The sequence below is a fragment of the Sceloporus occidentalis genome, unplaced genomic scaffold, assembly GCF_023333645.1.
Source record: "Sceloporus occidentalis isolate IW3139 unplaced genomic scaffold, rSceOcc1.0.p SCAF_2, whole genome shotgun sequence".
Taxonomy (NCBI): Eukaryota; Metazoa; Chordata; class Lepidosauria; order Squamata; family Phrynosomatidae; genus Sceloporus; species Sceloporus occidentalis.
The window spans coordinates 64,451,317-64,474,707 of NW_028316982.1; the positions used below are offsets into that span (position 1 = coordinate 64,451,317).

Sequence of the window (23,391 nt, forward strand, 5' to 3'; positions counted from 1 at the left end):
ACAGGGTGCCAGTTTTAAAGAGGAGAAAGTTGCAGCCAGAAGAGAAATTAGTTTGAGTTTATTCTTGGGAAAGCTCCATGAATATGTAATCCCTTTTATATTTTAAGGGAAAGTATAAGATCCTTTAGAGCTAAAATGCAATACTACTGGGTCATGTAATTGCACTCGTTGCATCACAAGGGATTTATTTAATTTTGTCTAACCTCTCCTTGATAGACGGGTGTCAAGGAAAGCCTTTCTTCTCTGCATTTTAATGGGTGTACTCCCTATGCATGAATTTTATTATAGAGATGAGACATGGTATCTTGAAGATGCATTCAACTTGGTGGATTTTTGGCTGACAAGAAAACCATTATTAGATTTATGCGTACATATTGGGGTGGGCGATTTCCCAGGAGACAGGAGCAACATTGGACCACTCCACTATTCACTAGAGGACCCACCTCTCATCTTCTGTCAAATTTACTACTCAATAAGCTGTAATTTCCATTGAAACTGAAATTTTGCTTCCAGGAAGCTTCCCAACTGCGTTCTTTTAAAAGAAAATGGCAAGCTTGTTATTATTTATTATTATACTTTATTTATATAGCGCTGTAGATTTACAATTTCCTTCATCTCTGTTGCTGTGCTGCAGAAATTTGGTAATCTGGCACGTTATTTGGCAGAAGAATGTTGCAGACACAGGCCGGTAGCTGCATGCGGACCATAGAATGCTAGTTCTATTGGTGAAAGTGATTTCTGGAGTACTGTCAGATTTATTCTCAGAATTTGGAAAGCTCCTTTTAAAAAGCATTTCATTATATAACTCACTGTATGGTCCAATGAGTTACATCATGTTTTTTTTTTTGCTGTTGTTATTGTTTTGAAAGGTTGTTTGTTACTTTTTCAGTTACATTTTAGTTTCTCCTTTACAGTTCCTGTTTTTTTTTTTTAAAAATCAATTTAAAAAATAGAAAATAGCCTAAAAATGGGGGGGGGGGCACTCTTCAAAATGCAGCCTTTCCAAAATACAGTCACCCCTCCTAACTCAGGGATCTGAGATCCGCAACCTTGAAAATCCGCAGAGGGGCAACCTGCTGTTTTTAATGGGGTGCGCCCCATGGGCACATACACCCTGCATGTGCCCATGGGCCCACGCCCCATTCAAGCCTATGGGGCTTGAATATGTGCGAGCCTCCGTTTTTGCGGGGGGATCTGAAACAGATTCCCTGCAAAAACAGAGTGCCAACTGTAGTTAGAATTGAAACGTAAACTCATTACTTGTGACACAGAAAAAAAATTATTTATTTATTTATTTACTTATTTATAGCACTGTAGATTTGCACAGTGCTGTACATACAAATAATAAATAGATAAGAGAAAACCTGTCTATGGTGTACAATCTAAGAAATAATAGGATAATATATATAAATACATAGCAATACAGGAAATGGTTCAGTTAAACAGGCAACAAAGAAGAACATCAAATAGCAAATGATAATCATGCAATGCCTGGGAACTCTTCTCTGAACAGGATGGTCTTCAACTCTGTTTTGAAGCTGGTTAAAGAAGTGATGGACTTTGCTTGCGGGGGAAGAAGGTTCCAGGAGTGAGGGGCAGCAAGTGAAAAGGGGCGAATCTGAGATGGGGCAGAGGAAATCCTGGGCTGGGACAGCCGACTTTGACTACCAGAATGGAGGGCCCGAGTGGGAAGGTGAGGAGAAAGAAGGTCTGATAAATAAGGAGGGGCCAGCCCATGGAGGGCTTTAAAAGTCGACAGCAGGAGCTTACACTAAATATGGAAAGAGAGGGGGAGCCAGTGGAGGGATGCCAACAAAGGAGAGATATGGTCAGAGCGGTGGGCTGATGTGATAAAGCGTGCAGCTGAATGCTGGACAGAAATTAAAGGACGGAGGTGAGAAAGAGGAAGCCCAGCCAGGAGGATGTTAACAGAAATCAAGTCGTGATACCACTAGGGCATGGACCAGAATCTTGGTAGTAGAGGCAGAGAGATATGGTTGGATTTTGGCAATATTGTATAAAGAGAATCTACAAGCCTTGGCTGTGGTCTGGATCTGAGGGATACACGACAGAGAAGAATCAAAGATAAAACCAAGACTGCAGGCTTGCTGGACTGGTTGAATACAAATAATGTCGACAGAGACAGAAAAGGAGTGTTGAAGGGTGGACTTAGGAGGAAATCAGTGTTAACAGATAATTACATGATTTGCAAAACTAACATCATTTGAGTAACATTGTTACAGTGAGCCTGCTGTAATTGTTGGCTAGCCACCCATGGATCCAATCTCCCACAGATTATCCTGCCCTATATTTGCCAATGGCAGTGAGCACGGCTCATCTCCACTGACTGACTAATATGGACTTGAGACATTCTCCCCAGTGTGTGTGTGTGTGTGTAAAACCAACCTGCACAGATGGAAAGGGCCCACTGTATTTGGAATGTGTTACTTCCAGGCTTTGTTTATTACTACTCAAAGGTGGACATTAATGAGAGGTAAGTAAAGTTTCTCTTTTGTATGATTTGTTCAAGATTTTAACTGTCAGTAATAGAAATTCTACTATACCTTTTTTGCATTCAAATAGATTTTGAGTGGATCTTCGAACAATCACTGATATAATGCCTGAGGAAAGCAGCAGTTCACTGTTAACATGTGTGCTTTGCATTGAAATTAAGCCTTCATAAGTGTTCTGGGTTTAAAGAAAAAAAACTTTTAAGATATCAGCACATAATGTTTGAGGAAGAATTGTAGATATTGGTGTCTACCTTTATATTTCAAATCCAAGTATGTGTTTTCAGAAACAGGTATCAATTGATTCTTATACTTTAGGAACTAAAATTAAGATTACAAGTCTGAGTTCTAAACATAATGGATGCCCTTGTGTGTGTGTCTTATCTGTGAAAGCTCATGCCATAAAAGACTGTAAAATGCCACAACACTGTTTATTGTTTTTAATATAGCAGACTAAAGCTGTCCTCTCGTTTAGTATAATGGTTACAGTACTGGTATAGTACAGTACAGTATAGTGTTGTTGTCATGCCTCCAGAGCATCTTTGATGCTCTTGAGACATATATTTAGTTGAGATTATATTAGCTTTTCTGTGTATTAGTTTAGAAGGGGAAATAGAAATCTACAGCTTTAAGAAAGGCAAGGATTGTGGGAAATCCCAGGGTCTTATACTGTCTCCCTCTAGTTAGTTTCAGTGTGTAGTAAGATTTCAGCCAAGTCAGACCTGGAGAGATGATTTTCCTTTGACAAAAAGATAAGTCCACAAAAGAAGAAAGATAGTCCTCAGAAGAAGAAAGTCCACCAAGAGTCCACCAAGAAGAGAGCAAGGTATTTAGGAAGGACTATTAAGAAAAAGGAGATCAGTTTCATGTTTTGTGTTTATAACCAGTAAAGCTTTTGAAACTTAAGAAATTTGTGGACAAGTCTTTTGTTCTGGCTGTGATCCCGAGAGCCAGAGGCCTTACTACACCCAAAGTCCATAGCATCGCTCTTGGGACAAAACAGTTGTTGTTTTATTGATGATGTTTTGCACAAGGACACTATATTTTCTACTCATCTTTTCTCCAGTGGGTGTATTCGATGCAGTCATGTGCATGCTTACTTGAAAGTAAGGTGCACTGTATTCAGTGGTACAGTATATGCTCCTTTGTAGGTGTATATAGAATGGTAAACTTGATGTCTTCCAAAGTGGCATTGGAGCTATCTTAGTAAATGGTAAACTCTTTTTTCATTGATAACCAAATAAAGTAAGCTATCAAATATGCAGAAAGTGATTGCCATATTGTAGAAAATGCTTATACAGTACTTTGTTGCATGGGAAAGATGCTGAGTATAGTGATACTATGTTCAACTCATGTCAGTGGAAGGCAGGGTGAGAGTGAACATCTTGTAAGAGGCTGCAAGGTATCTTCTTCTCTTATTAAGTTGTTTTGAAAATGCTAGTCATTTTGGTGCAATCTGCTCCATGCTGCAGGGAAGAAATTTACTCCTCAAAAGCACTTTAAGAGCCAAAGAGATACCTCAAAGATGATATAACTGCATCTAGGCTACAACAAATTCCATCTGAAGCAGAGATATCACCCCAACTTGCCCTTCAGTTTGGCAGCAGATTTTTAGCTAGGAATTTCTTAACTGCTGATACTGTATATTCCTTCAACAATTTGTACATGTCACCCAGAGGTTTGAAGTCTGATTGATTTTATTTAGTTATATCTTTCTTCTGTGGAGGTACATCTTGGAAAGGTAGCTAACACATTAAAATAACATCAGTATGCAGGAAAAACAGTAAAATACCAACAAAGCAATGCATTAACTAAAAAGTATTATAAGAATATTATATGAAATTAGGAGCAAACAATATATTCAAAAAAACCAATTTTGCACTGTCACATAAATAAAATTATTTTTATGCATTGCTCACATGGTGAGGGTCTATATTTGCTGGACCCAAATAATTAGAGGATTTATAGTTTAAAGGTAAGGATCAACATTTTTTAATTGTGCCCAGTAATACACTAAAAGGCATGCAGCTATTTCTGCAAAGGTGTAATATGTGATGTGTAGGCACCCCTGGTTAACAATTGGCCATTCTATATTGAGTTAGCTACAATTTCAAAATGGTGTTCGGAGAAAGTCCTGCGTAAAGCCCTGTGTAGCAACTGAATTCAGAAGTTACAAAAGCATGATGATGGTGAAAAGTACTGTTTTTCCTAAGAGGGACAGCAGCTTGACAACCAAGCAAAGCTGTCTAAGGCCTGTTACAGACAGCCAAAATAAAGCTGCTTCGAGTCACAGTGGAGGTATGGTGTTTTAATGATGCATGCGTCCTAAGAGTCCAGAAGCCACACCAAAGCCACGCTCCAGTCCTTAGGGCTGGAGTGTGGCTTTGGTGCGACTTCTGGACTCTTAGGATGCATGCATCATTGAAACACCATATCTCTACTGTGACTCGAAGCAGCTTTATTTTGGCTGTCTGTAACAGGCCTCTATGATCTTCTGCATAAGTATCCAGCAATCTAGTCATATCCAGAAGTACTTCCAAGGCCATCCATGTAATCCTTAAGGAAAGCTTGAATATCAACACTCTCAGTGTTCATTGTTAACATTTCCAGCTTGTCTGAATAATGAATCCAGAAGTCATTGCTGACTTAAAGCACTTGTTCAGAATGCTAGCCACTACATCTATATTAGGAAGATAGAGGTAGATAAAGATCTGCCATCCTTTCAGCATACAATGGCCTCATTCCAAATTCCCAGACAGTATTCCCCAAGCATTTCTCAGATATAAATAGTACAACTAAAGAGTTAAAGCCATGTGACACCTGTAAGCCTCTGAACATCCCTTAATATATTTATTAATCTGGCTATAGTTTGATGGAACATTAGGTACCAGCATGTGTGGATATGCCTGTGATGGAATACATAACACCAGAATAGGTAGTGTGAATGACATGTAGACCCAGCCATGTGGAAAGTTGTGGGGATGGAGGAGTGCTGTCACCCCCTTGCTTTGCAGTTCTGATAGAAACCAAAAGCCAAAAGATGAATTCTGCCACATGAAAGAAGGCCGGATCCCCCTTTCATTTCTTGTGTATTCCTAAACACACCTTCATGCCTTCTCACTTCTGGTGACTTCAGATCTTGTCTAGGTGTTGTAAAGTCCACAAACATAATCAGTCAAAATCAGTCCCTTTAATCTCCTGGCTATCAAAACAAACTCTCCACTATGGAAACCTTCTCAGGTTCCATTAAGGAGCAATCAAGCTTTTGGTTTCCTACAGAACCTCTATGGATTGGGATTGGCTTTAAGGTATAAAAGCACTCCAAAATCTAGCCTTTTTGTTTCAGCCAGCCATTCCACTTGTCCAGTGACTGTTTCACTCAGGCTTCAGTTTGAGTCACTATTCCTTTGTCCATTCCTGTCTGCATCTCTAAACTAGCATACTTAAGCTGCATGGTATAAGCCTTTCCTGCTTTCCGTGGACCATATCTTCAGGATATGTAAATATACCTTGTTATCCACCCCTCAGGCTCTGCTATCCCTTTTCACTTTTCTATATTTGGTTAGCCCTGTATGCTGCATGTGAGAGCAAGTTCCTCTAGTATGTGTGTTCTCTTATATTTCTTCTAATAAAAGTTCATGTAGTTCCCCATGCCTGGAGTCTCTGTTAGTTACTACCGGCATAGTTGGTGCTTAGTTCCTGCATATATTACCCCTCTTGCAAAGCCAAGCTAAACATTCCCCCCATTAATTAAAGCTAGATTGCAACTTTCAGTGGAGGCTCTACAAGCCCCACACATTTTGGATAACACACCCTGTATAGCAATTGACTTGAACTGGAGTAGAAGTCTCCCAGCTTTGACTTCCAGAAGAATCAGTATTTGACTTTATATCTATCTTTAATTGGCAAGCAACCATACAATCCAGCTGCAGGAAAATATTTCAGTAAACTTCTCCCTCAGGTTTGCTTCTGTCCTCTTGGATTAACATTAGCACTCCATTCTTTCTCTCAAATGTACTTACATTAGGTATTGCATGGCCATGATCAGCACAATGTGAGGGCTCTGTATGCTGATCTCACTACTGGTAAAATCAGAAAACATGGAGAAGGATATTGTATGATAGGACAGAGTATCACCATGGCTGATCCTTGGCTGAATTGAGGTTCTGCTGTGAAATTCCTTTTAAAAACATTGCAGTGAGGTGTCCATATGTATCCACAGAGAGAAAAATTGAGAGAGAGTGAATATTTGTGGACAGGTGAGTGGGAGGGAAGAACAAGGGTAGGCAACAATCACACACACTCACAGAGAAAATTCCAAATAAAAATCAGATCATTCTAACTAAGCTAGTACAAATCTAGTACCTAATCTTTGGTTTCAAAGATTTCAAAGCATGTACAGAGTTATTGGTAGAGATAAATATCAGAGGGAATATATTTGGATTCCTGAGTGGGTGTTAAGATGTAGTAAGGATTCACATGTGATGTGTGTGAAGAGTGGATCTTTGACAAGATGGACTATAATTTTTTCCACAAATAAACTTAGCTAAATTTCTCATACTAGTGGTTTGGTAGCAAATCAAGAAAAGGTGGCTGATGCCAACTAAATGTGATGGCCCTTTTGTACAAAAAAAGTATGTGTGTGTTGTGTGCCTTCAAGTTATTTCTGAATTATGACAACCCTAAGGTGAACATTTCTTGGCAAGATTTGTTTAGAGGTTTGCCATTGCCTTCCTCTGAGGTTGTGATAGTGCCACCCAATGGGTGGTCATGACTGAGCTAGGAATCGAACTCTGGTATCCAGAGCTGTAGTCCAACACTTAAATCACTACACCAAGTCTTGTTGGGTGAACAAAAGATATGTGTTTAAGTCTGTTTTCTTGGTGGACTCAGATGCTATAAAGAGCATTGTTGTAGAAAATGTAAAGTTTGTCCCATTATCCTTCTCCTGTATGAGGCTTTGCAGTGTTGACGAAGGAAGGGAGGACAGCTTTTCAAAATGAAGCAGATATATTATGCACACCACTGGGAGTGAGACACATAGTCTTCCTGATTTATAAGTAAGTGAACTGTTTTAGGAAGCTGCGGCTTTTAGAGATGTTTGCTGACATACATGAAATTTTAGTATAGAAGTAAGACCTTTTGAGAATAGTTTATTAAGAACATTCATATTGTAGATATCTTGGAGAGCTTGAGGCAACTTTTTCTCAATGTTGCAAGAAAAAAAGTGAAGGTTACTGTATGCTAATTTCTCATATGCCTCATAAAACATTTCATTATAGACATCCTGAGCTGAAAATTATTTTATTATGCAAAATCCTAAAAAGGGAAACCCATCTTCACTGTGCTTATGGAAGGAAAATGTAAGGGAGTATGTACTGTTACATTAATCTAGATACCAGCCGCCAGCATACTATCTTGCAAAAGAGTTCTTTGTCCCCTTTGGAAACTTCACTGCTTCATGATATGATAAAGCAAATGGTTCACTGCTGCTAACAATTTACATGTAATGCCAATAAAAAGGAAACCCGCAAAGCAGATTTACTGAGTCTTGTTTTCCATGGCAATGCTGCGTCAAATTGCAGGCATGATTAGATTTGCTAGTGTTTCTTTCTTTGTCCATACTAGTAAATGCTCATAAGACCTTTGTCAGATTATTTCTGGTTTGCTATTATATCAGTAACAACAATTTATGAAAACATTAAATTGAATTGTTCAAACTTGACACATAATTCTGAGGGTTTGTGGAGTTTTTGTGGAACTTTGCTTAGAACACAGTCTCACACTCCTTATTAATAACAGTTTAGAGTGGTTCTATTTGCTTGTGTCTAGACAACCCTTTCCAAGAATACTTAGCCTGATTTTTTCATGAAGTTACTAAGAGACAAAATGAAGCTTTGATTACTAATATGTTCAAAATGTTGAGGATGGATTGATGTTAATCTGATTATATACAGTATCTGTTAAAGGATTCCTGAAAGGGAAAGAGGGAAGTGGGACTATGCAGTTTAGCCTTGCCTGCTAATTGTGAATTCATGAAATTGCTCTCCCCTTCTGGCAAATTTGCACATAGCATAAAAATCTAGAAGGAGGGGACTGGGAATGTACAATTCTTTTCAGCCTTTCTCCAGATGTTGGTACTGGAAAGAGGGTGACATATGTCCATGATGCCAGGAGACCAAGCTACACACCACAGCCACATTCATGCTTAGTTAATTGTTTCAATAGGGCTTATGTGGCAACTGGCATTTGATATGCCTGCTAAAGCACTAATTGTTCAGCCTATAGATGCTATAAGCCCTACAGAGAGACTCTTCAGGGAAGGCGAACATACAACATTACTTTCATTTGATGAGGACTGCAGATTTTTCAGAATATCCCCTCCCTCCAGTGAAACACATGATGATGTGCATATTTGCGCCTTCAAGATGTAGAAGAAAAATATGATTTGAGAACGTTCTTGGTGTATAACAAGGATAGTAGTCATTTCTGAAATATGTAACCAAACCTGCAGCACTGGAGCACTAGGATTTACATTCACTTTGACAGTGAATGCATCTTCATTAAGGGTGCAACCATTGATCAACTCTAGTTAAAATGATAAGGCTGGACTTTCTGGTAAATGAGTTGGCCTTACATAATTTTTTAGACATGTTTAACATCCTGGAATATAAAAAAGAGCAAGAATATCATATTCTGTATAAACTTTCTCTCTTCATCAGTTATCTTTGCTCTGTCCATATCCTCAAAAATCTGTTTCTACTGGTGTATTTTAGGGACTTGCATTTCATTATTTATTCACCCAATGGAACATAAATCCCACCCCATCTCAGAAGTGAAGGACAAATACCAATACACAAAACAACCTGAATACTGCATTATTCTATTATGTTTTATATGAAACTCTGACATAAGAACACTGCTTTAATTTATTTTCTTATATGGTGGACATTGTTTTGCAATTACCCTCTAATTAATAACCTTTGCTTATTGTAATGAACTGAATTAAATTTGGGATGAAACAGTTCATGACTTTTAGTGTGTCTCTCTGTGTTAGGGCAGTTAATTTGTGCCAATTTGCTTGTTAATGAAAGCAACAAATAATTTTGGCAGGTTTTTTTTCCTGATGCAAGAAAGTCTTCAAAAATTGCAGTTTTCAAATACTATTTGTAGTTCTGGATCTATTCTGTGCAAAATTTGCACAGGGTATTTCTGTTCAGAAACTACATTTTCTGCACAGGGAACAGCATATTCTCTGCAGCAACCAGAATTTTATGTACAGAAATTAATAATGTTTTCTGCACAAAAAAGATTGTTTCCTGCTCAGAAAATGCTGTTTTCTCATCAGTCCAATAGTCAGGGTTTCTCAGAGCTTAAAAAATGAATTTATTTCTGCGGTGTGTTTTGAAACTTGGTTTCAAGTTGATCTGAGATCCATTATTTCTGCAGTGTGTTCGGGAACTAAGTCTTCCTTTGTGAGAGAGGGTTTTCGTTTTACACCCTATTAGCCCCAGTACTTCATCTCTGTATCTAATTCTGCTTGCATTTGTTTATAAGTTAATTAGAACATTATTAGAAATTAGAAAGTCTGTCAAATGAGATACAGGTGTACTCCCTACTAGTTCTTCTTAACATTTCATACTGGGTTGCAATAGATCAGAGAGAACATGTGACCTACTTTACAGAAATGAGAACAGTTTTCTATTTGAAAGGTTTTATGCAAGATGTCTTGGGCCCTTTCACACTACACAATTATAGCATGATTCCACTATAATTGTGATGGCAGCATCCTACAGTCTCCTGGAGCTGGAGTTTCGTGAGGCCCTGGAGCTCTCTAGATGAGAATTTTAAATATTGCTCTAAATTATAATTCTAGGGCCTGTTACAGACTGCCAAAATAAAGCTGCTTCGGGTCTCTTTGGAGGTATGCTGTTTAAATGATGCATGCATCCTAAGAATCTGGAAGCTGCACCAAAGCTGCACTCCAGTGCTTAGGAATGGAGTGTGGCTTTGGCGCAACCTCCGGACTCTTAGGAACCATGCATCATTTAAATAGCATACCTCCAAAGAGACCCGAAGCAGCTTTATTTTGGCAGTCTGTAACAGGCCTAGGATTCCAGAGGGTGTAACCATGGCAGTACAGTAGAATCATATCACTATAACAATGTAGTATGAAGGACCCCATGTCACAGGCATTCCCTCTTCAGTGAGATCTATTGTATTTCTATAATTATTTTTAAATTTGTATTTCTGTGCATTAATGAGCAAATCTTTGCCTTCTTTTTTCTTATGTGTATGTGAGCCACCATAAGTACTGCACTATAAACATGTTTTGTTAATACGAAAAGAATGTATTCTAGTTTTTTCCTGATGTTCTTTTGACATATAGTGCTCTAAACCCAGTGACAAATTAATTGACAAGATTTAAAAGAGGCAGATCATGTTTAGTGGAGAAGGACATTGAGTATAATACAAGAGTGGTCTTTCTACAGCCGCTAGATTATGGAAGTAATATATATTGGGCAGGTAACCAGTTTCTGCTGCATAAAGATAGATTCTTTTTCTAATAGAAATGCATGTGTTGTCTCTAAATAGGGTTATTTTACACCCCATTGCACAATGTTCAAAGCACTTGGTTGGCCCTTGTTAAGGGATAGGAGAAAATAAATTGGAAACCAATTGCAAATAATACTTGCAGTCCATCAACTTTACCTACATTACTAGGACTGCTCACAAAATACAGATCTGTACAGCATTCAAGGCTGGAAAAGGAATACCAACTGGGTTGTTTGTGAAAAACAAGAGTTTAATTATTTGCTGCCATTTTCTACACTTAAAAGTAATGGGAAAAATAAACAGAATGGGAAAGTATGATTTCATTGGAATGCCATGTGAAAAATTCACTTGTGAAGAAATTGAAAGAATCCTGGTCTCTGTGATAGTTATAAATTTGTCTGGTGAAACTTAATTGGTAAATAGTATCAATAGTTTTACGTGTTCTTTTGTTTTAGTGTCTCTGTTCATGGGCACCTAATTTTAGACTTTGTAAGCTCTAATCATAACAAGTGCAGTATTTCTGGCTCCAGGCCTAAAAATCATGAATTGCTTTTGAAAATCTTGGCTCCATTCCATGCAACTGAGTGATTAACTATACATCTGTGTACAGTAGTTACACATTTTTGTTCATTTCTTTATCCAAACTCAGAATCCTGACAGGAAAAGTTATGGTGTCACATAGTAGGAAGAAAAGGAGACAAAGGGCATGATCAACAAAGCCATCTTCAATGTGAAACATAATGTCTATATCATACTATTCATCTTTCTGTTTCTGTTTAAAGATTTTTCTGTATTCCATATATTAACTTACTGCAGAAGTGCAGGTATTGAAACTCATTGCTAATTAAACACATCAAGACCAGAAAATAACTGATCATAGATTTTCCTTTAAGATGTGTTTTCTTACATATTTCTGTGTCATTTGTGTTTCTTAATGCATTTCTTGCTGCATTTCATTTATTTCTGTATCACCAAGATAGGACTCTATATTTATGAGTAGTAACTTTGGATATTAACTTTTCTAATCTAAGAAGTAATTGCATATTACATTCTCAGTATACTCTGTTGCTCTACCATTCCACTGAATAAGTTAGTACTGGCCACTTTTCAGGGAAGAGCATTGGACTGGATAGATCACTGATCTGGTCCAGTATGGAAGCTGGAGCAGATGATATTCCATCTGTCATAAAAGAAAGCTTTTGGCTCTGGCAGATTAACTTCAGGGACTGTTTTCTTTCTTTAAGTCATTTCTACTTTATGAGAACATTATGAATGGAAGGAAGCCAAGGTGGAGAGTCATTTCAAAGCCACTGACACATTCCTGTTCTTTGTCCTCTAGCATCCATGCCATTTCTTAGCTGTGCCAGCCCTGGGCAGCCAGTTTCAATACATGATATTTGCTACTTCATCCTACAAAAGTTTTTGAAGTTTTTAAAAAATGAATACACATAAATGCTTATCAGTTGTATGTATATACCTTGCCCTCTGCAGGTTTCCAAGAACAAATCAGAACTTTCTTTGATAAAGCTATGTTTCATTACAGAACATGGAGCATATGAATTATCTTTTTTGATAAACTTTTCAAGGGCCAGTCAGATATTTTCCCCAGGTTATAATTACATTTTCAGGCTCACAGATGTGTAGAACTGGAAGGGATCCCATATGTCCTCTAAGAAAGGATGACAGATACCAAGAGAATTCTTAATGGGTGAATGCCCAGTCCCTTCATGAAAGTTTCAAGGCAAAAATATTTCACAGTTTCCCTAGCCAGTTATTTCTGAGATGTTCTTGTGTTGTTTAGGGATGGGCAAATCCATCAGTTTTGGTTTCTCTCCATTTTTTCCTTAATCCAGTAAGCATTCTGAGGACAGCTTCTGGAGAAAACTGTTCTTTACATATTAATTCAGGAAGTATATGTGAACTGCAAACTAAATTTCTCCCCATCCATAGTGGTATCCCCATAATATATTTAATCTAAAGCTTTATCCCACAGTTTCAGTCCCATTGGTTTGTATCCTATGCTACAGGAAATACTGAGAAACCTTTTTTTAACTGACATTTTTGTGTATCAGAAAAGTCATCATATATGCTCAAAAATATATTTCCACAGTCTGGCCCTATATATGGCTTTTCTACTGCCACTCATATCTGCCACTCTTTGAATCACTTCTAGCTTGTCAATATCCTTGAATTGCTATGCTACAAATTGAGCACAAACTTCTAAATAAAGTTTGTGGGAAGCAAATTAGTACCACATTTTGATTCAGTATCTTTAATACTGAATCTGGACATCAAAGATCTGTTAATATCACTTAAAATAGATTTGGCCCTTTTTTGGGGGGCATTGACTCACACTGTTGGTTCATGTTCATTTTGCTACTTATTACAACTTCTAAATGCCTTTTTGCTATCATTACTCCTAGCTGGTTCTCATAAATTATAATTTTGACATCCTTAAACAAACAGACAAACAAACGTCTGTGTATCTGTCTGCTTTTCTTTCCAGCTACTGAGTTTACAAAGATTGTCTTAACCTGTCATGTAACATTCAGCCTGTAATATGACATTTTCATTCTTTGGTGCCACAGATGTGCATTTAAAGTGTGAGATACCTTGAGTAAAATAACAAATTACCAAAATAGCTATGTGGGGTTTTTGAAAGAAGTTATACAGTCGAACACCAGCATATGTATTATCAGTTAGCAAATATTTGTTGTGTATCGCACATAGGATCTATTATGTAGTATAAAATCAGAGTGGGGATGGGGTGGATCAGATTTTATGAGATTTCTTTGACTGGTTGGTTTTCTTTGTTGTCACAGAGAAATCAGTGTTTACAAGCCTGTTGTAGTGGTTGTGTGGGTATGTACATGGTAGTGACATGGAACTTTGTCTTAAATGCATTCCTCTAATAAATCAAAGTCTTGTTGTTTCACCCTTCTGAAATGAATCTCATTTTAAGTGAAGGCAGGGTTTGAATAATAAAAACTGAAGAACAATATCTTCCGAGACTGAAATGCACAGATCTATCCAAAAAGTTTGTTTCACTGTCCTTTTTTTGTCCTTCAGACAAGCTGCAATCTATTTTTTTTTTCATTCTTAAGAACAGTACTTAGATGGTGTTTTCCTTTTAGCCTTCAGTATTTCTGTTTCTTAGTTAATTTCCAGTACTTTTCCTTTCTGATTGGTGCTATCAGAGTATTAAGAAGTGATTTATTTGCTTCAGTGGAACAACAGCAGCTTCAGTGTTGAATGAATGTTGTCTTCAGTGTGAAACCTCTGTATTTCCCCTCTAGCTATGTTTTCAGCAACTACCTTTTATCTACACAAACTAGAAGCGAATCTGGTGGCAAGCTTCATTTTCAGATGGAAGCATATAAAATGATTAATTCTAGCTACACATTAGTTAACTATTTTGGTTAATGAACTATCCAGCTTCTACAATAACACTTTCAGATAGCTTGTAGCTGAGGTAGGGGGAAAGGATCAAAAGTGTCTAAAGAACACTTTGGAGCTTGCTCTTTATCTCTTCTGTCAATTGACCTCGGTCTGATTTATCATTTTATGTATGTAGATAACATTTTGGTATTATTATAGATATTTCAGATTGTCTTTTCAGCTAACAAAACCCCCTGCTTTTTGAATTGGATATTGGTTCAGACTTGGATAATGATTCTTTGGTCTGTATAATGGTCTTGTACTGGTATTTGAAATACGGCAACTTCAGGCTTCTTTAAAACGTGCAAGGTTTGCTCTGGTAAAATCCCTGACAGGGATGGCCATTCACAACACCTTCTCTTTTTGGGAGAGCAGCACAATTGTTTAACCCTGCAGACTTTGTAAGGCCTTTACATCTCAGACTAACTGGAACTGATACACAAGACTGAAAACTGTGCTGTATGAGCATGCACTGTCTGTGCCCTCTAAGGAAGCTGAAATTCCAACGGTCCTCATTGGTACTGACACAGGATCCATCCATTCCACTGGGCCAAATGCATGTAGAACACTCCTTAATGGAGCCTATGTTGACAAAGCCAACACTGAAATCACTGTTGAGCTCCCATGTAGAAGGTCTCTGTAGAAGGTATTTGGATCATGTAAGAGGTACAAGAAAAAGAAGGCTTCCACCCACATTGAGGAGGCTTCCTTGCTTTTGAGACCTTTGCTTCCTGACTAGAACACTTTCTCTTCAGTTTGGCTGGCAGTTTTGAAGAAAGATATGTCTGCACTTGTTGTTGTGGATTCTCCCAAGTTCTCAAGCACAACCTGTTGCTACTGAGATCCTCATTACTTCACTGCTTCAGCCTGCACTTCTGCATTCACCACACATTTTGGAAGCAGAAGATATATCAGAGGGCAAAATATAGGACTCACCAGTGATATTATACATAATTCCTCCTCAAGTTGAACACACTTGAAGTCCCACATTTTTTGTATCTACAGGGTGGTGGTGGTGTGAAACATATCCCCTGTGGGTACCAAGGTCTGACTGTATAACTATTGTATGAAGTAAATTAATGATGTGGGTGGACATTGGTGCATTAGCCAGGGCCAACAGATATTTTGCTGCTTGAGGCAAGGAAAAAATGACTTTCCTCCTCCCACATACAGAAATGAACTGAATAAGCATTTGAAACTTTCTTTAATAGTGGAGCTAGGATAGCATCCTCCACTATATCTAAGGGTGATAGGCTAACTTTCTAAGTCGTTCTGCTGCTTCTTGCTGCCTCCTGAGTCTGTTGGCTGTGTTTTGTCCATGAATTATCCATATATTTAGGCATTTGTATTGCTGCTGTTAAATTGTTATTGCTTTGTTCTAAGTGCCTTTAAAAGCTTTCTTGGGGTTTTGGCATGTTAGTTTTTGGCACATTTTGTATGTGTTTTTCTTAATTGCAACCAGATTAACAGCTCTATGAGACTGAGTACCATAGCAAACAATTTTAAATAAAATAGGTTCTTCATAAATCAGTTCTGAATATGAGGAATTGTTTTCATTTTTAAAGTCATGAAATAATATACAGTGGGCCCTTGTTATCGATTGGGGACCCCCCCCCCCCCGTGGATACCAAAATACGTGGATACTCAAGTCCCATTGGATACAGTGGCATAGTAAAATGGTACCCCTTATATAAAATGGCAAAATCAAGGTTTGCTTTTAGGAATTTATACTTTTTCCCCCAATATTTTCAAGCCTTGGGTGCTTGAATGCATGGATAAAGAGTCTGTGGATATGGGTAGCTGACTATATGAAATTATGAAAGGTCGCTGCATACATAAAAGTGAAGTATTTAACATAAAAACACTGCACAACTTTTTTGCATGTTTGCTTTGTCATCATTTCAATATGATGTATGGCAGTGGGTTCAAGGTAAGGGACAGGTGGAATCACTGTTGTAGGAATTAGTTTAAAAGATACTGCCACTTTATATAGTTCTACTGCACAATGATAATAGAAATTATTTTGGGTTTGACAGGAAATGAAATACCACAGATAAAAAAGTTTAGCTTATAAATATTTCTAGGCTGTGTCTAGCTTTTTTCTGGTCTCATGTGCTTATATTATTATTATTATTATTATTATTATTATTATTATTATTAAACTTTATTTCTAGAGCGCTGTAATTATACCTCTTCCTCTGTATATTTTAAAATTGGAAAAGTGCAGTTGTAAGTTGGTTTCATCCCACCCTGTTCCTAGGAAAAAGAGAAGCTGTATGTGGAACTGAAGCACCTCTTAGCCCGTCAGCCTGGTCCAGAAGCAGCAGAGCAGTTGCAGTTGTATCGACATACCTTACGGGAGAAAACCAAGCAACTTAAAGTAAGTTTTTTGTGTTTTTTTTGGGCCAACTTAAAGTAAAAGCTGTTTTTAGCAATGCATGATAAAAATAAGTCTAAACTGTAGTTATTCTCCTCCAACAACTAAGAACAGGCATCTGAGACAGAAAATTCCACAAGGGCTTGTCTCCTTCCTTCCAGTAAAAATGCAATGATTATTAAGTAAGCAACGATTTGCTGCCTTTGCATAACACCCAAAGTTTACTAATTGAGGCAGCTGCTTCACTTTGCTTAATGATAGGGCTGGCTGTGTATACGAGGACAATGTGATATACAGTACTGTATAGTTCATCTTTTCTTTTCTTTTGCACATCAGTAGCTGTTAGCCATGATAACCAAATATCATCTTCACATTCAGAGGCAGCCTAGTTCTGAGTTACAATAAGTGACAATGAAATCATGTGCAGGTCTACTCAGAATTTGGTGGGACCTATTCTCAGATAGTCATAAGTAGAATGGCATTCTAATAAAAAAAGAACATGCTGATGCTAACCAGCTGGGGAGGGTGTTGACTTGGTGCCTTGGTTGTGGATTTCTGGGAACTGTCTAGATTGCCATAGCAGGAGACTGATAGTTGGTCTAGATGAACGTTTGCTCTGATTGAACAGAGCTGTTATATTCTTAGCCCTTTAAGGAGAACACAAACCCTATTAGACGAAGAACAAATTCTTCTTTGGATAATAGCAGTGAATCATATGAAATATGGTCTTAGGGAAATGTCCATGAATTTTTTACGTGTTTTGCTGAAGAAAGCTAGTGTGTAAAATCCCTGACCATGTTGAGAGTAGCATTTTGTGGTATAATGTTTGTTTATAAAATTAAGAAATGAAAATCTAATTAGAGCATTAATTTACAACCTATTACTATAAATGTGCATCCCACTTGGGCCTTGGGAAACACTGCCAGAATTTTGTATGAGGCTTAATTTCCTTTTTAAATGAGTGAGAATTTCTAATGTGCCAGTCAAAACTGTTTTTCTTCTGTCTTTAACAAGCTAGCGGAAATGGATTGAGAAAACATTGCTAAATCCTTCATCTTTCTCTAACAGTACATCCTTGTATATTAGTCTCACATCTTATTAAAGGGTTGACAAGAGTAATCTCTCTTAACCCCTTGTCACTGTAAGGCAGGATTTCCTTGGTGAGAAAAGCTTGTTTATGCTTTCTGGAACTGCTTGAAACACCATGTGAAGTAGCATTTTTGGTTTCTATGCAACATTCCCCTCATTTTCATCACTATGAAAATGCAACAGAATACAATGGTAATTTCGTTGTTTGTTTGTTTGTTCTTCTTATGCATACATGCTAAGAACAACAGTAAAGAAAAAAGTCACAACTAGTTGCCATAGATGACAATAACAAGAGTTAAAGCCTACACCTAGGATGGATGCCCTTCAAGGGTTGCTGCTGCTACTGCTGCCTCTTTTTGCTGGCTAGATGTATTATGTAGGCAGCTAATAACATGGAGCAGTTGTGTGTATTTTTAAGTATAAATGAGGTTGCAAAAAAAATTAGTACAGTGGGCCCTTGGTATCCTCTGGGGTTTGGTTCCAGGACCCCTTGTGGATACCAAAATCTGTCGATGCTCAAGTCCCATTAAATACAATGGATAATAAAATGTTGTCCCTTATGTAAAAATTGCAAAATCAAGGTTTGCTTTTTAAAATTTATATATATCTTTAATATTTTCAAACAGTTGATGCTTGAATCCATGGATAAAGAATTTGTAGATAAGGAGGGCTTCAGAGGAACTGACATACCTGTAAAAAAGGAAAGGGGGGAGAGCTAACCAAAAACTCCCTCTTGCTCAGAACATTGTGTCTAATGAGCACAACTATTATCAAAGTCTAGAAAGATTGGATGTAGACTCTCTGATTTTGTTAAAGCTGGGAAACAAAATGACAAATCTACTGGTTTCTAAGCCTTCTGATTTCTAAGCTGTTCTGTGACTATCTCAAAGTTTTTCACACATTGTTGCGCTGTCACAGGAGAAATATAGTATGGTTGTGCACTTGCCGTGGTAATAAAAATAGCCTATTTATAATAATTGCTTCATTAATATTAAAACTGATGAAACTAAATGACTCAAATTACGCAGATTCTACTGGCTCATTATGTTTTCACTTCTAGGTCTAGCTGTTTATTAAATATTTTTAATGGAAAGTTCACATTTTGTCTACAAGGGCTGTTGGTTAGCTTACCTGTCTGTTCCCAATAAAGATGATTTTTCCTGGAAAAGTTCCTTTATCATTATAATGTTCAAAAGGACTGTAAACGCTGGTGTAATGGTAAAATATGCAAAATATTAATTTTGGGGTGGGTTTTTTTTTGCAATTTAAGACCTAATTCCAGTGTAAAGTTATTGGAGAAAAACACTTTACTAGTGGATTTCTTTTTAGCTTTATTTTTATTTGTTCATGTGCTAGCATGTATGTTCTTGTCCTGGACACATTGCCATTGGTGTAGCTGGTTGTGCAAAAGCTTTCATAACTGAATGCTACATCAGAATTCCTCTTCACATACCTGGGAACTAGAGGCTCATGAGTTAATAAAAATTTGTGTAGGGGAATGACACCATAGATACTGGTCTGTAAAATATTTTATTTACTGCAGATATACAGTATTTGTATTAAGCCTAATTATTTGTTAATTATAATTTTTGATACCTTGCCAGTCTATGAATCATACCTAAGGAAGCTAACAACACTCCTGCATAGCTATGTGTGTGGTGTGTGTATGAATACATACCTAATGTGTTGTGGTGCCTGGTTACAGAATGCTCTCACGTAGAAGTTCAGTTGATGCTGTAATTGGTTTCACAGATCAGCTTGTTTATGTCGTTTTAAATGTTTTAACTTTTCAGATTTCTTGTACAGTTTAATATGTTTTTAGACTGTAAGTTATATTTTATTGTTTCACATTTTAAATGGTTTTAAATTAATTTTATTGATCTTTGGATATGGAGTGAAATAAAATATTTTAATAGATAAAACACACCCACCCACCTTATGTAAAATATTGAAAAACAGGAAAATAGTAAATTCAGAAATCGAAATAACATTATCCAAACCATGCTAGATCATACACCATTAGAACCACTGGAGCAGGTGGTGTACACCTGGCCATGTTTAACAGTTGAACATCTAGGTTCAAGCTTTAGCCAAAAAACACAAAATAATGTGAAACTAAAATTTCAACAGCTTTGATCAGGTGGGAATCATGTGGCCCTGCAGACATTATTGGACAACAAGGTCTAGTGTCGCTGGCCACCATAGGGATAGCATGGATGTCTAGCAGTATCTAGAGGACTGCATGATTTTCACTTCTGGCCAAGGCCAGTTGTTAGTCCAAGCTAGAGTAAAGTAAATGGCACTTGCATAAGTGTTGATTTATCACATTCCCATTGATTGATTGCTCTAGTTAGGAGAAGCAATTGGATTTAGACCAAAGTAATAACGGTAAATGGTAGTTAAAGCATGAAACTAATAATCTTATAACTCAAGATGGTAAAAGACACTAACACTAAGATGAACTTCTCTCAGGGAAGAATATTCCACAGTCCGGAGATGGCCACACGAAATGTCTTCTTTCTTTCTTTCTTTCTTTCTTTCTTTCTTTCTTTTTTGAATGTCTTGAAGATTTAGTGGCAAGGGGCCAGCATGGGCTGAGGGAAGAGAGAAACATGTACATACATTCCAAATGGAAAACAAAAAGACCACTACTATATTATACATATCTGTATAGTTTGACAAGGGGCATGGATATGGGGATTGGATAAGCAATCTATTATCTGATGCACATCCTTCCCCAGCACTCCTGCTGGAGGGAAACCCTGGGATAGCCTATGTGGAATCCACATTGTCACAATGCCACAGTTTGGTTCCAGGCTGCCTGGAAGCGTGGCATGTCCAACAGTCTCCGTATTGAGTCTGACTTTAGTTACTCTTAGGGGGATCCCCACCAGAGGGACAAAGAGCACACAACACATTTTAGCCCCCAAATTGGGTTACACGCCACACACACCACACTGCACAAGGTGCAACAATGGAAATTGACATAAACAAGCACAAAATATCTGTATAGAGAGAGGGTGGAGGGGAAGGTAGCCCAAGACCAACTGCCAGGTACAAGATTTTATTCTTCCTGGGCAGGTTTGGACTCAGGTCTCTTTCCCCCGTCCCCAGGCACTGGCCAGTCATCTGATTGGCTTGCCATTGTCCATGAAAAGCATGTGGGTCTCTGAGAAGATCAGTATGAGGAGAGAAGAAGGCAGCTCCTACATGGTCAGCCCTGTAAAATAGCCTTTCTGTGTACGTCTGATGCTGGGGCATTCTGAACTTGGCTGAACATGCAAAATAAGCTTTTGAGAAACCTCAAACTGGGATAAATAGTGCTTCAAGTGTCTCAATCTTAGACTATTTAGGGTTTTAAAGAGCATAATTGCAAGCCACTATATGCGTTTTACCAGGGAGTAACTTAATGTTGATATCTAGGTTTGCTTAAGCGTTTGTGTAACATTTTTAGACATTTTTCAGTAGCACCTCTCTCATAGAATGTATTGCAGTAGTCCAGTTTAAGAATAGTTAAGGAATGGCTTTGTCTTTTCTAACCAGGCCTTTCTAAGAATAGCCATAGCTAGTGCGAATGTAAGAAAGACATATTTGACTGTGTCTGACAACTGAGCATTCAAGCTTTGATCAAAAGCTGTGAATCTGAGACTTTGAGATGGTCTTATCCAAATCAGGCTAAATTCCTACTGTCAAAATAAGCATTCTGTTGACCAGGCTCACCTCTCTCTTCTCTGAATTAAACTTCATTTTTAAAAACATTTATCTGTACCATTACTGACCGCAGATACTAGTTTAGAAACCTGGTATTCCTGGAATTAGATGGGAAGGTGAGAGACAATTTGGTATTATCATCATATTGATGGTACTGAATGAATTAAATCCCCTCCACCAAATTATTTAATGGAGATGTAAACAAGCTTAGGGGCCAAGGTAGACTCTTACAAGACACTGCAGCCTGATGAACATAGTGATAAGCAGCACTTTCCTAATAACAATTTCTCTAAATGATGTATTAGAAAAAATGACAGATACCCTCACAGGATAGCAATAGCAAGTACATTTCTGTACCGCTTATCAGTGCACTTAAGCACCCCCTAAGCGGTTTACAAAGTGTAAGCTAATTACCTCTAATAATCTGGGTACTCATTTAAGCGACCTCGGAAGGATACAAGCCTGAGTCGAGCTTCAGCCCTTATGCTGGTATTGAACTCACAACCTTATGGTTTTTGAGTGAGTGGCTACAGTGCAGGCATTTAACCACTGTGCCACCAGGGCTCCCATCTCCATTCTGATAGGTAATCCAGAAGGATACTGTCCTGGCCAGATTTCTACCTATCCACCAGAAATCAGCTTGAAGCTGAATGTTGATAGCTAGTTCAGGAGGCGCTGTCTAAGAACATTTTTACACCAGCCTCATGTCTCATGGCAATTGCGTTATGAAAGGAAACAGGCGGCAAACAAAGGAGACAAGCTCCATGTGCTCAAAGATGATCGACTGTTTATTAGCATTTAGGCCACACTAGGCCTTCCTCAGGGGCCTTCAAAAGAATTCAGTGTAGTTGTGAATGCTCTCCAAAATACAGGGCCATAGAGATATTTTGGTGAGTGTTCACAACTCCAGTGAATTCTTTTGAAGGTCTCTGAGGAAGGCCTAGTGTGGCCGAAATGCACTGAGCTTTTTAAACACTAATAAACAGTTGACCATCTTTGAGCTCATGAAACTTGTCTCATCTTTGCTGCTTGGCTACGTGCTTTCAATTCCTTACCTATAATGAATGGAAACAGGAATATACCGCTTTGGAAACATTTCTTATCAACTTCTCTTCTTTCATGCAAGCTCACTGCTTTGAACCCTCCTCCCACCCTTCTTTAGTGTGATGAGTCTCTCTTTGTTGCAATTCCAGCATTACATCTGTCAGTGCCATGAGGGGGCCTGATTCTCCTCCCCTCTCCCCTTCCCAATCACTATTCAAAAACAGGCTAATTCTGTGCCTGTTGGTTTATTTATTATTTTAATTTTGCTGTGTTTGCATAATTATGGTAAAATGATTAATATAAAATATAAATATAAAAAAACCCAACAGGCACAGAGTTCGCCTGCTTTGAAATAGTGAGGGGAAGAAAGAAGGAGAATCATGCTCGTCTTGCCACATGACTGCTGTAATGCCAGAACTGAAGTGAAGAGACTTTTTTCATCCATTCAACTGCACTATAAAAGTGACATTTAGACTATTGACAAGTTTTACCCGTCAGTGAAAAAGTGCACTACAGTAACAAATGGAATGCTGGATGGCAGCAGGACAAACATGACATCATGTCATAAGTACCACCCAAAGATACTTTTATCTTGTTAAAATATGCGTTTTAGCCTCATGTTGTAAAAGTTCCAAATGACAATTGTTCTTGCTGTTCAGCCCAGCA

At 37.9% G+C, this 23,391-nt stretch overlaps 1 protein-coding gene across 4 annotated transcripts in view; it reads left to right on the plus strand.

Moving 5' to 3' along the window:
* Positions 1-23,391, plus strand: part of CFAP58 (cilia and flagella associated protein 58) — a 119,419-nt gene that overhangs the window by 88,745 nt on the left and 7,283 nt on the right. For all 4 annotated transcript variants that reach the window (XM_089509844.1, XM_089509843.1, XM_089509847.1 and 1 more), the window contains one exon: positions 16,765-16,884. In XM_089509844.1, coding sequence (XP_089365970.1) covers positions 16,765-16,884 — 120 coding nt within the window. The remainder of the gene's footprint in view (positions 1-16,764; positions 16,885-23,391) is intronic.